Source organism: Periophthalmus magnuspinnatus, chromosome 15 (assembly GCF_009829125.3).
Source record: "Periophthalmus magnuspinnatus isolate fPerMag1 chromosome 15, fPerMag1.2.pri, whole genome shotgun sequence".
Taxonomy (NCBI): Eukaryota; Metazoa; Chordata; class Actinopteri; order Gobiiformes; family Gobiidae; genus Periophthalmus; species Periophthalmus magnuspinnatus.
Genome location: NC_047140.1, coordinates 22,805,225 through 22,817,964, shown reverse-complemented (window position 1 = coordinate 22,817,964; position 12,740 = coordinate 22,805,225). Strand labels below are relative to the sequence as shown.

Here is a 12,740-nt window from a genome sequence, read left to right as displayed (position 1 = left end):
ATCTTACCGCTAACCTCTAACCAGTGAGCTTCCAATCCCAACTTTTACTTTTATTACAACATTGTGTCGGTCATGAACTAAGACTTGTATCAAAGGTGGTTCAAGTGAGAAACTCGGTAAACTCAGATGCTTCGGTCAACAGTCAAAGCAACATGTTTTATGCCCACCAACTGTAACAAAATCCACTGCTATTTACCATTTCACTTGTCTCTTTCTCACCACTCAGCAGGAATGATCGCACATCAGAAAACCATTCTTCAAAGTTGTAGCGCATAAAAATTCAGATTTCAAAATGTGAAGTATAATATTGCTGCATAGCTCAATGTGATGGGGAACTCAGTCGGAGATTATCAACCATAAAAAGAGGGGTTTTAAGTGGCATAAAAGCAAAAATCATCAATCAACAGACTGCTCTCCTTGGCAACGTGAATTACAACATCGCTGAGGGCCATCATCTGTTCCCATCTACAACTCTGAGACATTTTGGAAGTGTGGTTTGAAAGAGTTGCGTTTACAGATGGAATATAAAGGAAAGGCATTTACAAGTTGTTTTTTTTATTTGCATCATTGACAATCATACACATTCGTTGGTCTCCCAGTAAATGATCAAGTAAACACAAGACTTTAATACCAGTTGTCCATCCATCGTTGGCCTGTGGACCAGATAGAGTTTATTTGCAAAAACAGATAAGTGCCATTTTAAAAAGTGATAGGAGGCTTGCGGTTTACTTGTTGTAGACACATGTTTTCAAAAGCCAAATGTATTTTACTTCAGTCTAAATATTATTCCATCCCTCCTTGATAAAATCCACAATACAAAACATACTTTTTGCAAATTTTTTAAAAACAGATCTATTTTTGCAATTGAACTCTTTAATTATGATAATAGAAATTAAAAGATTGTTCTCATAAAAAAAAAAAAAGAAAGAAAAAAAGTGGTGTGTGAAACCACTTACATTAATGCTAGTGCTCAGTGGGTAAGAGTCCCCATGTCTTATAAACAGGGCACACGACCTTCAGTGTAAACAAAACCAGTGCCTGAAAAATCAATGATGCACATGAACATTGGGCAGCTCATGCTCTGAGTACAAAGCAAACTTTAAACAGACTGTACACATGGTCACTTGAAGCCTTTGTAAACAATAGATGTAACTAAGTATCTAAGGACTGGTGTAGTTCTAGTCAGAGTACAGGGGGATGTGCCTCAGTATATGCAGTGCTCTTATCTAAAACCCCACTCTGTCTAAGTGCATTATCACTATTCAAGTCTAAAACAAGCCACTGGTTTGACTTTATCTGTAACGTCTTATGTAGTGTACAGTAAATAAACCATGTGATTCTTCATGAGCTCAGTGTATGCTGGCGTTCCTGATAACCTAAACCAAATCTAAAGAAAATACTTAATAGAAGTATTGCTGCTATATGTGCATTCTATGCGAGCATAGAAATCATAAACATACTGAAGCATATTCATTATATAGAGTAGATATCTGAGTGGCCTGCTCTGGCCACAACATTAGTTCATATACTGTACATTTCATATTTACATATCTATTTACATGCACATTTTGTACAATTGTTTATGTTTTCTTTTGTCATTTGATATGTTTCAATAAAATATTCTGTCGTCCCTCAAATGGACAATTTACAAAAAGCACATACATGAAGCCCCTTTTGGAGCAGTTTTGAACTTCACTTCACATCGGTGACACAAATCAAAGAACAAAGTGACAATATGCAGTATATCCAGTATATCTTTTAAGAGTGCATTGACACCTGTACACTTTACAGTAGTTGTCAGGCATAGAATATGAGCTCTGGGATCTGTCCGCCCTGTACCCCCGTCCCGTTAGTGCTGTCCGAGGAGCACTGAAACTGGAACGTGACCTTCCCACACTGCACCTCTGTCATGCCCTCCTGCCCAAAGTAACTCAGCTCGTTCCCGTCCAGCACCACACTGGCTGTGTAGAAGGTGTCCGGCTCTATCTGAACAGGATACTCAAACCAGACAGGAAACGTGTTACTGGAGCCATCCGAGAAGTATTTACTGAGGTTTTGTCCCAAAAGAACTCCCTGCCGCTTCAGTTCGATCTTTGCGCTGTACTCGGCTGATCCACAGCTCGAGCCGTACAACCCAAAGCCCGCAATGAACACTCTCTTGTCCACAGCAAACTGTATGCTGTCACATCGGCCGCGGTACCTCCATTGGTTGCTCCTGTAAGCACACGACTGAAACCTGTGACAGCGCTGAGGCGCCAGGCCTTTCCGTGGCTGACTCACAAACTGCAGCTCTGGCTTCTTGGCTGCGGTGTACCACAGGAAGATGTCATTGGTCTCATTAAGAGTCAACACACCCGACTGTGCCGCACTGTTGGCAAAGTCGTCCAGAGCCATGGCAGGCACTCGGATCAGGTACATGGCCTTGCCCAGTACCTTGCGCTTGTTGTCTGTGGAGGAGGTGATCTCCTGTCTCTGGCACTCAGCCTCAGCCCAGCTGAGCGCCGCCTCAAACACCACGATCTCTTTGGCATTGAGCGTCTCTCGCTGCAGGATGCTCTCCAGAGTCTGGGAGTCTATGTCACAGAAGCCCTCTGAGCGCAGAGCCAACTCGGCCTGAGCATCGATCACCTCCCAACACCTCTGTGTCAGCTCGGGCTCCTCAAACAGACAGCTCTGAGACAAAAGAACACACGCGTTCTTCGCACTCAGGCTGGTCTCCAGGAAGTTGACACAGGAGCGCGCCAGGTGAGGCACGATGTACTTCTTAGCAGCATACAGCGTGGCCAGTACTGTGTCTGCGCTCAGGTCGATCTCATCACAGTAAATATACCTGTGGAACAGTGACACTAATATGAACACATGAACAATGACAGAGCTAAAAGAGTTCGAACAAAGGGCTCTTACTTTAGCATGGCCAGGAAAGCTGCTGGTTCCACATCTGGAATACGGATTTCATCCTCGTTTTCAGCCAGCTCTCCATAAAACATGGCATGAAACACTGAGCTGCCCACAGCCAAAACATACTGTTGGGAGACAGACAAAGAGACTGAGGAAATCCATGCTTTAAATAGGAACTGTAAAAATCACATTACTTAGTGCACATGTTCAGCTTTGTGTCGCCAACAAAAAGATGAACCTTTTTGTTTCTCTGTTCTAACCATAGACCTGTTGAGTTTGTTACACAATTGGAGTCAAACCATTTTCAAAATAATCTAACGCTGCTGGCAGAAGAAAAAGATAGCAATCACATTAATTAAAAGAGGAACTTCTAATAACAGAACACAATAGATTACTGCACAAGTTCAATTTGCTTAAATAATGACTTATCAGATATGATGAAACCAAGTGCAAAACTGGGACTATCAGGGAATAATACACATGGAATAAGCACTGGAAGGCTATTCCTGTTGTAGTCTTTTCTTGAGCAGGTTGGTCTCTGCACAATGGTGTGTAGGTGGGTCTGTAGGCGGTATATATTTTCTCATGGAGATTCTGCAGATAACAAATCCTGCTGAAATGTAGAATAAATGTAAAATGCAAATCACATTCAAACATTTCCCAGTTCGATTAATCCTCATTATTGTTTCATAAAGTCTTCATCTTAGTCACAGTTGTTCATTTAAGTATCTAGTAAGAGCGCTATATATTTACGCACATTAGAATATGATCATTTCCACCCTCTGACCCAATCCATTTTACAGATGTCCACATAAATTGCTACTATTATCCAGGGGCTGCATTCGCCATATTGAATAGGTATGACTTTGTGAATTAAATCTTAATGCAGGTCTGAACGCCAGCCAAATGGACATAATAAAGCCGGCTGCACTAAATATCATTATACGTCTAAGGATAGAGTGAAGTTTAGTGTTCTCCTTAGTTCATTCACCACTACAATTTAAAACATTTCTAAGGACGTTTAACCGTACTTTTTGTGTTCTATAAGTGCTTGTCTGGAACTTGGTTTGAGGTGAATGTCAAGGAGGTGGGACTAGTGAATATAGAGTAACCAATCAGAGAAATGAAAGATGTGACACAAGCAAAGCGCTATAAACCACACATACTGGGGCATGGTTTATGTGAATAGTTGCTTCTGTCTTAGCTATAAAACACCTTAGAAGTTTCATTTACACAGTGTCAAAATTCCAACCTTGATATGACAGTGAAAGTGACTATAGTATTGCTGTTATTTCCAGGTAGCTGAACAAAAAAAAGTATACGCTGAAAAAATTGCTGTAACAAATTGGAGACTTTGAGAGAATTTGTTTTGCAATAGGTTTATACGCGCGCCAATTTGGTTACATCAATATAGACATTTTATCACTTTTCATTGCCCAGTTGTGATAGATTTGTTCCTATAACATCGTAGAAAACACTTGAGATAAGCCCTTGTTTCCCTTTTGCAAAGAAACTGGATAACACTAGCTGTCCAGGTTATCTCCAAATTGCACTATAGCCATCAATTACACACAGTACATTTGGGCTCTCATAAATAGAGATAGGAGATGGCATTGGCAGGACCCTGATAGTGGAGACCTGACAGACAAATCTATTTCCATTGCAGCCTAATGGCTAAAATGTAATGTGAATGCTAAAATCCCATTCAAATGCATGACAGATGATTAATGTGTTCTATAATGAACCTAGTATAATGTGTATGGGGAGTATACACCCAGGCCACATACAGGAAAGCAGTTAACCTTTAGGGCCATAAGCATATTCCTACAATTATAGTAATAACACCAACCGTTTACACAATCCATGCAAAATGCCATTCCTTTCAAAAGCTAAGTATATTGCAATGTATGGCTTTTCACGGAGGGTTGCTGGTGGTGATTTGGATTAAAAAGTTGAGTAATTGCGGAGCAGTTTGAAAAGGCGAAATAGACAAAAGAGGTCCATTCTAAGCGAGATATGACTGCAGAGAGGAGGATATCCCTTCCTCTGTCTCTCCTTCAGCCTCATTTACATAAATAATTGAAGACTGTCTCAAACAGAAAGACAGACACATGGTGCGGAAGTGAGTGCACAAAGCGGTCGACTCCCAATATGGCTGGCAATGGCGAGGGCTATTCTTCTGCTGATATGAGACAAACTATACAATAATTGCACTTGTGTGTTCATTTCCTCCCTGTTGTGGAGGAAATGAACACACAAGTGAATGAAGTGGGTTTTTTGGTGTTGCTGGAGAGATACTTACTCTGTGCCCAGGGAGTCGCTGCGTTCTTCCAGGTTGACCCACCACAAAGTGAACATCTGCCATCAGCTCATTGTTGAACATTACCGAGTTTCTATAAAGAAGGAGAAAACAAGGGAAGTATTCAGTTATTCAAGGGCACCAATGGTAGTGCAGTTACTCAATGCTATATGGACAAAAAGTTTATTTGTGACTGTTTCAGTCCTTTCCAAGTCTGTATGTGTATGTATATGTATATATATATATATATGTATATATATACATATACTATTTTTTGTTTTTGTTTTTAAACTTCAGATTATTTAAACTTGTAAATCTATATAAATACAGGCACCAGAAACAATGAAGAGGATGGAAAATCCCCACTGTGAAAGACTGAGGCCAACAATAAAGCGTTGTTCATATATTATTGAGTGGTGGAACATGTCACCGGGCTGGGTAAACAGCCCATGATGTTCTGGAGGGACTACAAAGCCGGTCAGATGCACACGTTTAGCCGGACAGCTGGCCTCTTTTATTGATAAGCCAAAGTAAATATTGAGCTTTTCCACAGCGCTTTTACAGCGCGTCAGCCTGTTGTGCATAAGAGAGGAGCCGGTGCCTGTCCCCTCTGTGCTGTCAGAGTCTGCAGGAGAGAGGCTGTAAACACATAAGCTCAGAGCACACAGGGAACACCCACTAGACTCATAATGTACAGCATCTATACAGCTCTGCACTGTGCTACACTACACATGTATCCTCCTTGGATAATTTTAACTTTTCAAACAGTACTACTAAACTAAGGGTATAATATACTTTTACAGTTGTGCATGCAGACGTACCTCTCCCGGATAGTAGAGTACAGTCCCTGCCAGTTGCAGTTGTGTATGGTGTTGTTGTTGTTGAGGTTCTGCTGCTGGTACTGCTGCACGGTGGTAGTGGAGGAGGACTTTTTTGTTGGAAAGATATCGGCTGCCATCTTCTTCTTCTTCTTGCTCCTCAGAGTGATGATCTCATAACACACAGGGGGCAGCTTGGAGCTGCCGCTGGAGTTCCCTTTTTTGGAGCTTTTACTGGACTTGCTCTTGACAGACTCTGGTAGCATTAAAAAGAAAGTCAGACATTTCATGTTCCTCGCCTTGGCATCCACCATGAGTGTGTTGAACTGCCGAGCAGTGGGGCATACAGAGACGGGCCGGTGAAGACAGCTCTACAAGACTTCAGCTGCACCAAAGCCTGCTCCTGTTAGAGGTGACACATCTCTGGAGTGTCCTGTTTTCACTCCTTCTGGTCCAAAAACACTTTTCCTCGGTGTAAACTTTGACATGTGGTCGAAGGTGCTGGTGGTGCTCCCATCCTGCTGTCCATGCGGGCTCTTCACATCACTTTACCTCCCCGTGCTCCTCTCTCCCTCTCTCTCTCCCTCTCTCTGCGCGGAGTTCAGTGTGACAGCTGCAGATTTAGAGGCGCTGCAGTGGTCCTGAGGCAGCCGGCCCCCTCTCTCATCCCCCTCTCTGTGTCAGAGCCTGTCCTCTGTCCGTGTGTCTCTGACCGTCTGTCCTGTCCGCTCTGGTCCATGGAGGGTCCGCACAGGCTGTGCTGATGCTGCCTGTTCTGCTGACTCCAGCGGCTGAATGAGAGCGCGCAGAGATAGACAGACCCCCACCCTCTCACTCTGCTCAGCTCTCTCTCTGCTCTACCCAATCCCAGCGATGCTATCCTCTGATTGGCCCTCTCCACCAGCGCAGTGCATACTTAAATATGTAATAGGCAACGGCTCAATTAAAGTGACAAGCCTGCCCCATAAGACTGATAAATCCATCATCACTCACAGTGTGCTACACCTACAGCCACGGCAGGCAGTTTGCTCTACATTAAATCTTCATGTTATGATTCAAAAGGCCAACGCAAATGCACAGTTTATAAGGGCGGGATTTGCTTAATTCATACATTGTTTGAAAAGCATAGATTTTCATTAATAACCTTTTCATGGATTCATACACTTGAATTAGCTTGTTATTGTTCTCTTTGCTGCTTTGATTGGCCCTATTATCTTTAAGCTGAGCAAAAGCATTTCTGACATTAATCATCAATGCAACTCTTCCATCCATCTGTCTTCTTCTGTTTTATCCATAGCTGGTCCAGACTTCCCATTCCACACACACAGTACTTCCTTCAGCTCTTCCAGGTGCAGATGGCTCTTCACGATGTGGAGGAGCAGCGGCACTACTCTGAGCTCCTCCTATGTGACTGAGCACCTCACTCTATGTCTAAGGGAGTGTCAAGCCATCCAGAGCAAACTCATTTCAACCGCTTGGATCTGTGATCTTATCCTTTCGGTCATTACCCAAAGCTCATGACCATAGGTGAAGGTAGGAACGTAGATTGTCTGGTAAATCGAGAGCTTTGCCTTTCGACTCACAACAACTTCACCACAACATCACTACAGAGGCTGAAACAACTAGCATGCTAACAACACACCAGCCATATTTCCTACTTCACAGATGATAAAAACACTTTATAATTAGCCACAGACACCACACAGCCCCTTTAAGCAAGGACTCAACCTAAGGTAACGCAGGTCGGGTCCAGGATGCGTGAAGAAAGGCCCTCCATTTGAGAAGCACTGTCCAGGTCTATTTGCTTCATGTATGTATTTTCCCAATGCTTTTCTTGTTAAGTCGTCTCTTCAGGAGCTTACACAGTGCTATGAATGTCTTACAGCCTTTGCACTATGTATAATGCATAGTCTTCGTATGCTCCCCAGCTTTGGCACTACGCTATTTTAAGTGCTGACACGATTTAGCTCTTTGCTTGAGGAAGAAATATTATGAAATGCTTCCCTTTTTACTTTTAATCTGTTTGATCATTTTCCTCTGACTGTTAAATGTGTTGTTTTTTGGAATTAGACCAGTTTCATAATGCTTTTGAGAAGTACTCTAATGCAGGAGCCGCTGGTGTGTCATTGAAAAGGCCTTGCTTGAACTGTTGTCACTCTATTGATTTGGGCATAAAGCCTAATTAACTGTCTTGGGCTGAGAAGCATTTGGCCACAAAGCCCCTTGATACAGTGCACTGTCGAACAGGGGGATTTGCTATGGTAACATTACCACCGGGCACCATACTCTCAAATTGCAGGCCACTAGAGATGTTTCCAAGGTAACCACATCCACAAGGAGCAGGAGCATCAGAAATGGAGAACCAAAAAAAACAAAAAAAACAATCAGGTCTAAATCAGCGTATACGAGCAATGCATTATCTATGAAGAAGGACAAAAAATGAGGCTTTATTATGAACAAATTGCAGTGTTTTTTTTTAATCACTATAAAATGCTTAGAGCGATAGAGTAAGTGTGAGTGATAAAGTAAATGATAAAAGAAGAAATGCCTTGTTACATCTATGTTTGATACAATTTAGTAAGAGCTCACTGAAAAATTTGGAACATGGATGACAAAAAACAAAAAAAGCAAGTGCTGAAAGGTCATTGGTCATAAGCTTGGATCAAAAAAAAACAACACAAAATCAGTCATTATTTAAAAAAACAAACAAAACATAATTGCTACCATTATGATTATCCACAATTGTTTCTTAATTTTACAAACCCAGGTCTTGTTTGATTCTTACTTTTTTAAAAATTTTATTTTAAAGTTGAATTATGTAACTTTTCTGGTGGAGGGTGGCCAATGTCTTGTCCCCATGGAGATGTTATTGCATTGACTCGAATGTTCCTCAGTTTGTTATCAGATTGATCTATCATATATTCAATTTCATGTATTTTTATTGATCAGAAATGATTACGAACAGGGTCAAATGTCCATAGATCTGACTTGTAACATGGCATGATGGTGTCAAAACAAGAGCATATCCATGGAGACAAGCAGAAATGTTATGTAGTGCACCTTTAAGGAAAAAAAGAGAACAATGAGAATGTCCTCTGATCTGAAGGTTGGCGGTTCGACTCCTGCTCTCGACATAAACATAATTGGTTGAGAGGTCAAATTCACTGACCCACAGGTTGGCAGAGCGATTCTAGCTCCCACAGATGAATGCTATCATTGTGTCCTTGGGCAAAACACTTAACCCACCTCGCCCCCAGTGTCTGTGCACCCGGGTGTATGAATATGTGTGTGAATGAGTGTCTCCTTGATGCACCTTGAGTACCATGAAGATGGAAAAGCACTATATAAAAATGACCATTAATCATTTTATAAAGAAATTTTCACATACCACATACTGCACTGTGCCAAGTATACCATAGATTATTTTTATTTATGTACAAAAACAGTCTATAGTACTACTTCTTTTTGTCCTGGTCCTTTGAGCCCTCGGACTCGGCTCAGACCCACAAACCCGGCAGCTATTGATCTTGTGTTGTGAATTTTCAACTACAGCTTCTTTTCTGCACTGTCCTTAAGCATTTTATGTGCTAAAATTACTCTGTGAATCATTATGTGTCCAGGAGCTACTTTTATTCAGCGGGGTACTGTCAAATTATTTATAACATTGTAAAAAAGACAAAGAAATGTTTAAAAGGCTGCCTATAGGTCTTATAAAAATATAGCTTACTATTGTCACATATTGCTGGAGACCCAAGCTCTTTGGCGGTCTCTGATGGACTGAGCCACTTTATCCCCACTTTAACTTATCATTTTACTTCCAGCTTCATTCCCTAAAGTATTTTTATTATTTGTTTGCATTGCTTTTACTTTGAGTGCAGCCTTGAGTACATCCATATTGCTTATTGAATGAACTGGCTATACGGAAGCATAGTATACCAGCCACATCCTCCACGGTTAAACCTATGCCATTTCTACACTGTACTGTTTTAAGCAATAATAATGAACTCCAAACAATTAGATATACTGCTATAATTGTTGTATTTTGGTTTTCAAATGTTCAATTTGATTCTGTGACAAAATGTTACATACATTTCTATGGTGGGTAATTACTGCTCATACATTTATTTTGAGAGAAAAAGAAAAAAACCCAAAGTGAATTATGTATCCCTAGGTTGTCCCGTGTATGTTTTTACTTTAATTTTTTTTGTAGGTGTGTTGCCTTGCCCTCTTCCCTTTGTATGCATATAAAAGTAAGAGGGCACTACTCAGATATAACTGCTCACTTTTCATATATAACCCAAAAACATGACCAAATTCATCTTTTCAAAACTCAAGAACAATTGAATCTTCTCCCAGCTCCTTGATTACATTTGTGTAGCGGTACCATTATCAAAACACACATGTAAAAGTCAACGGCGGAGCACGAGAGCAAACGATCATGCCAAAGCAGCGTCTGACCTCGCAGCCGGGCAGGACACATGATGAATATGGTGTCTGTCTGGATTAACCTGAATGTTGCTCTGCTCTGTGTAATTGCATTTCTCTCCATTCATCAGCACAAAATGTAATCTTGTTTTTCACACATCCACCGAGCGAGAGGAGGAAGTACCGGTGCTGTTGTCACGGCGTCATTGCCGCCTTTGTCTCACACTTTACCTCAGACATAGCCCAGATTCTCATAAACAAGCTGAAATAGCCTCGGTTGCAATTTTTCCCATTTTGCTGATGATCCAAGATGATAATTTACCCATCTCATAAGTTAAATTAAAAGTGTACTTGGAGATGTTATTGCTTTGCCAAGAATGTTCCACTGTATAGCATTTCATCTTAATAGCGACAACAAAGTGACTCGCCCAGGCCAAGTTACAGATCTGTGAAAAGGCAAGTCCGCTCAAAGTGTGAATCCTGTTTTTCTTTCTTTTTTTATGCAACAAAAACACCTGTAACTGAATAAACGCGGGATAAAAATTTAATGCCATTATTTGTAACAATCTACGGAGCATTCACCTTGCCAGAAAAGTTACATAGCGCACCTTTAATCCCCACGCAAACTCTCCCTTTGTGTTTATATACCTGGCTGGTTGTGTTGTGACGCAGATGACTAAACTGAGCCCTCATATTTGGTTTCAGTCCTTGGACAAACTTCAAACGCAGGAGGTAAGAGAGAGAAGTCCAGCTGTGCTTTTGTGACTACTCCTTGATGACAGCAGCACAAACACCTTTATCTTCAAAAGAGGTTTACTTCGCCACACGTCCGTCCTTCTCAGAGCAAACTGCAAGCTCAGAGACGGGCCAGGAAATACTCGACAGTGGACCTGCATCTGACAAAAAGATACAAAACCTGTAGTGAGTTAAAGGGCATGCTGTCTTTTATGTATTCTAGTTCAACAACAACAAGTGCGTACTGTAAAAGCAGCTATTTGGGAAACGAATGAGTGATGTTTGCTGAATACATTTTAAAAGACATTTTGTTGGATGAGAATTACATGGAAGCAATGGCCAGGGACAGACAATTATTGTTGGATACAAACCATGTAGAAATAACTGCCTGAGAGAAGGGACAAAGTGGGTGTTTTGTTTGAGTCTATGAGTCCACCCAAACTTCCAATTTTACCAACTCCAGCTAACCGCCAAGATGACTAATCCTCAACAAATAAGCAACAAGCCCTTTGCATTTTGTCTGTTGTTTTCATCAAAATAAGATAAAATGTTTTTCCGTTGAAGATATATTATGGAAGAATTATTTGCTTTCAAAGGCATGAAGCAGTGCGTTTCTAGAGGTTTGTTTACGATGATGAATAAAAGGCCCTGTACCTAACATTTGTGCTGAGGTTAAAACATGCCTTCTGTGTTCTGTCTGCAACAAATTAGGGAACATTTCATTGGCAGATAATCAGGAAGTGAATGTTAGCATTTACCGTCACTGCAAAACTTCACTCTAGGATCCGAAAGTCGTCAAAAGCTCTTATAAACTCATCACTGTGAATAAATAGGATGCTCAGAATGCATGAGGTAAGTGGGGAATAACTTTGAAAGGAACTCGCTTTGTTTTTCCCGTTTTTAAGACACGCGCAGCACCTTTAAATGATTATATTTATTCTGTAGCTGTAATGTGAAATAAACAAAATATCTCAATTCATAAAATGGCAAATGGTGGGACAAATGTTGATAGCTTTCAGAAGCAATGAGTTTCTAGTGTATTTGTTTTATGCTCTGGGTATTGTGGCCGGGCCGATCGTTTCAAAAATGATGTGTGAGGCATTTGTGTCCATTGTACCAGTGTCTCATCTGATTTGTTAGAATAAAAACAATGTAGTCCCACGAGCAATGAGACCACATTACATCCAGCGTGTTTGGAAGGTTTAGCTATCAGTGCTGTCATCACTGGAAATGGCCATAGCTGTCCATGAATCTCAGCTTTGTGTTATTGGCAACGTTTTGAGGACTTTTTACCATTAAATATTTATGTTATTTTGTTTTAGATTAATAATTGCAATGGAAACTGTCTTTTTTCATCGTTCTGAAACTCATGGATATGTCTGTAGCGCTTTATTACATGTGCCATATGGATACAATGGAAAGATATTTTATTAATGAATTGTCGGCTTGTTACCGAAATCATAAAACTTTTTGGCCATCACGCACCGTAACAAAAATATCACTGTAATTAAAAGTGGAATATGCAAATTTTGGATTGTTTAACTAGAGTTTGAAAAGTGTGAGAG

The 12,740-nt window shown here is 40.9% G+C and overlaps 1 protein-coding gene across 1 annotated transcript; it reads right to left on the bottom strand.

Moving 5' to 3' along the window:
• Positions 1 to 541: 541 nt before the first annotated feature.
• btbd3b (BTB (POZ) domain containing 3b) lies at positions 542 to 6,801 on the bottom strand. The gene is made up of 4 exons (XM_033980085.2): positions 6,019 to 6,801; positions 5,201 to 5,291; positions 2,905 to 3,023; positions 542 to 2,830 (listed from the first exon to the last, which is right to left on the bottom strand). Exons 1-4 carry the CDS (start codon positions 6,327 to 6,329, stop codon positions 1,798 to 1,800), a joined length of 1,554 nt encoding a protein of 517 aa, XP_033835976.1. The 5' UTR covers positions 6,330 to 6,801; the 3' UTR covers positions 542 to 1,797.
• Positions 6,802 to 12,740: the final 5,939 nt, after the last annotated feature.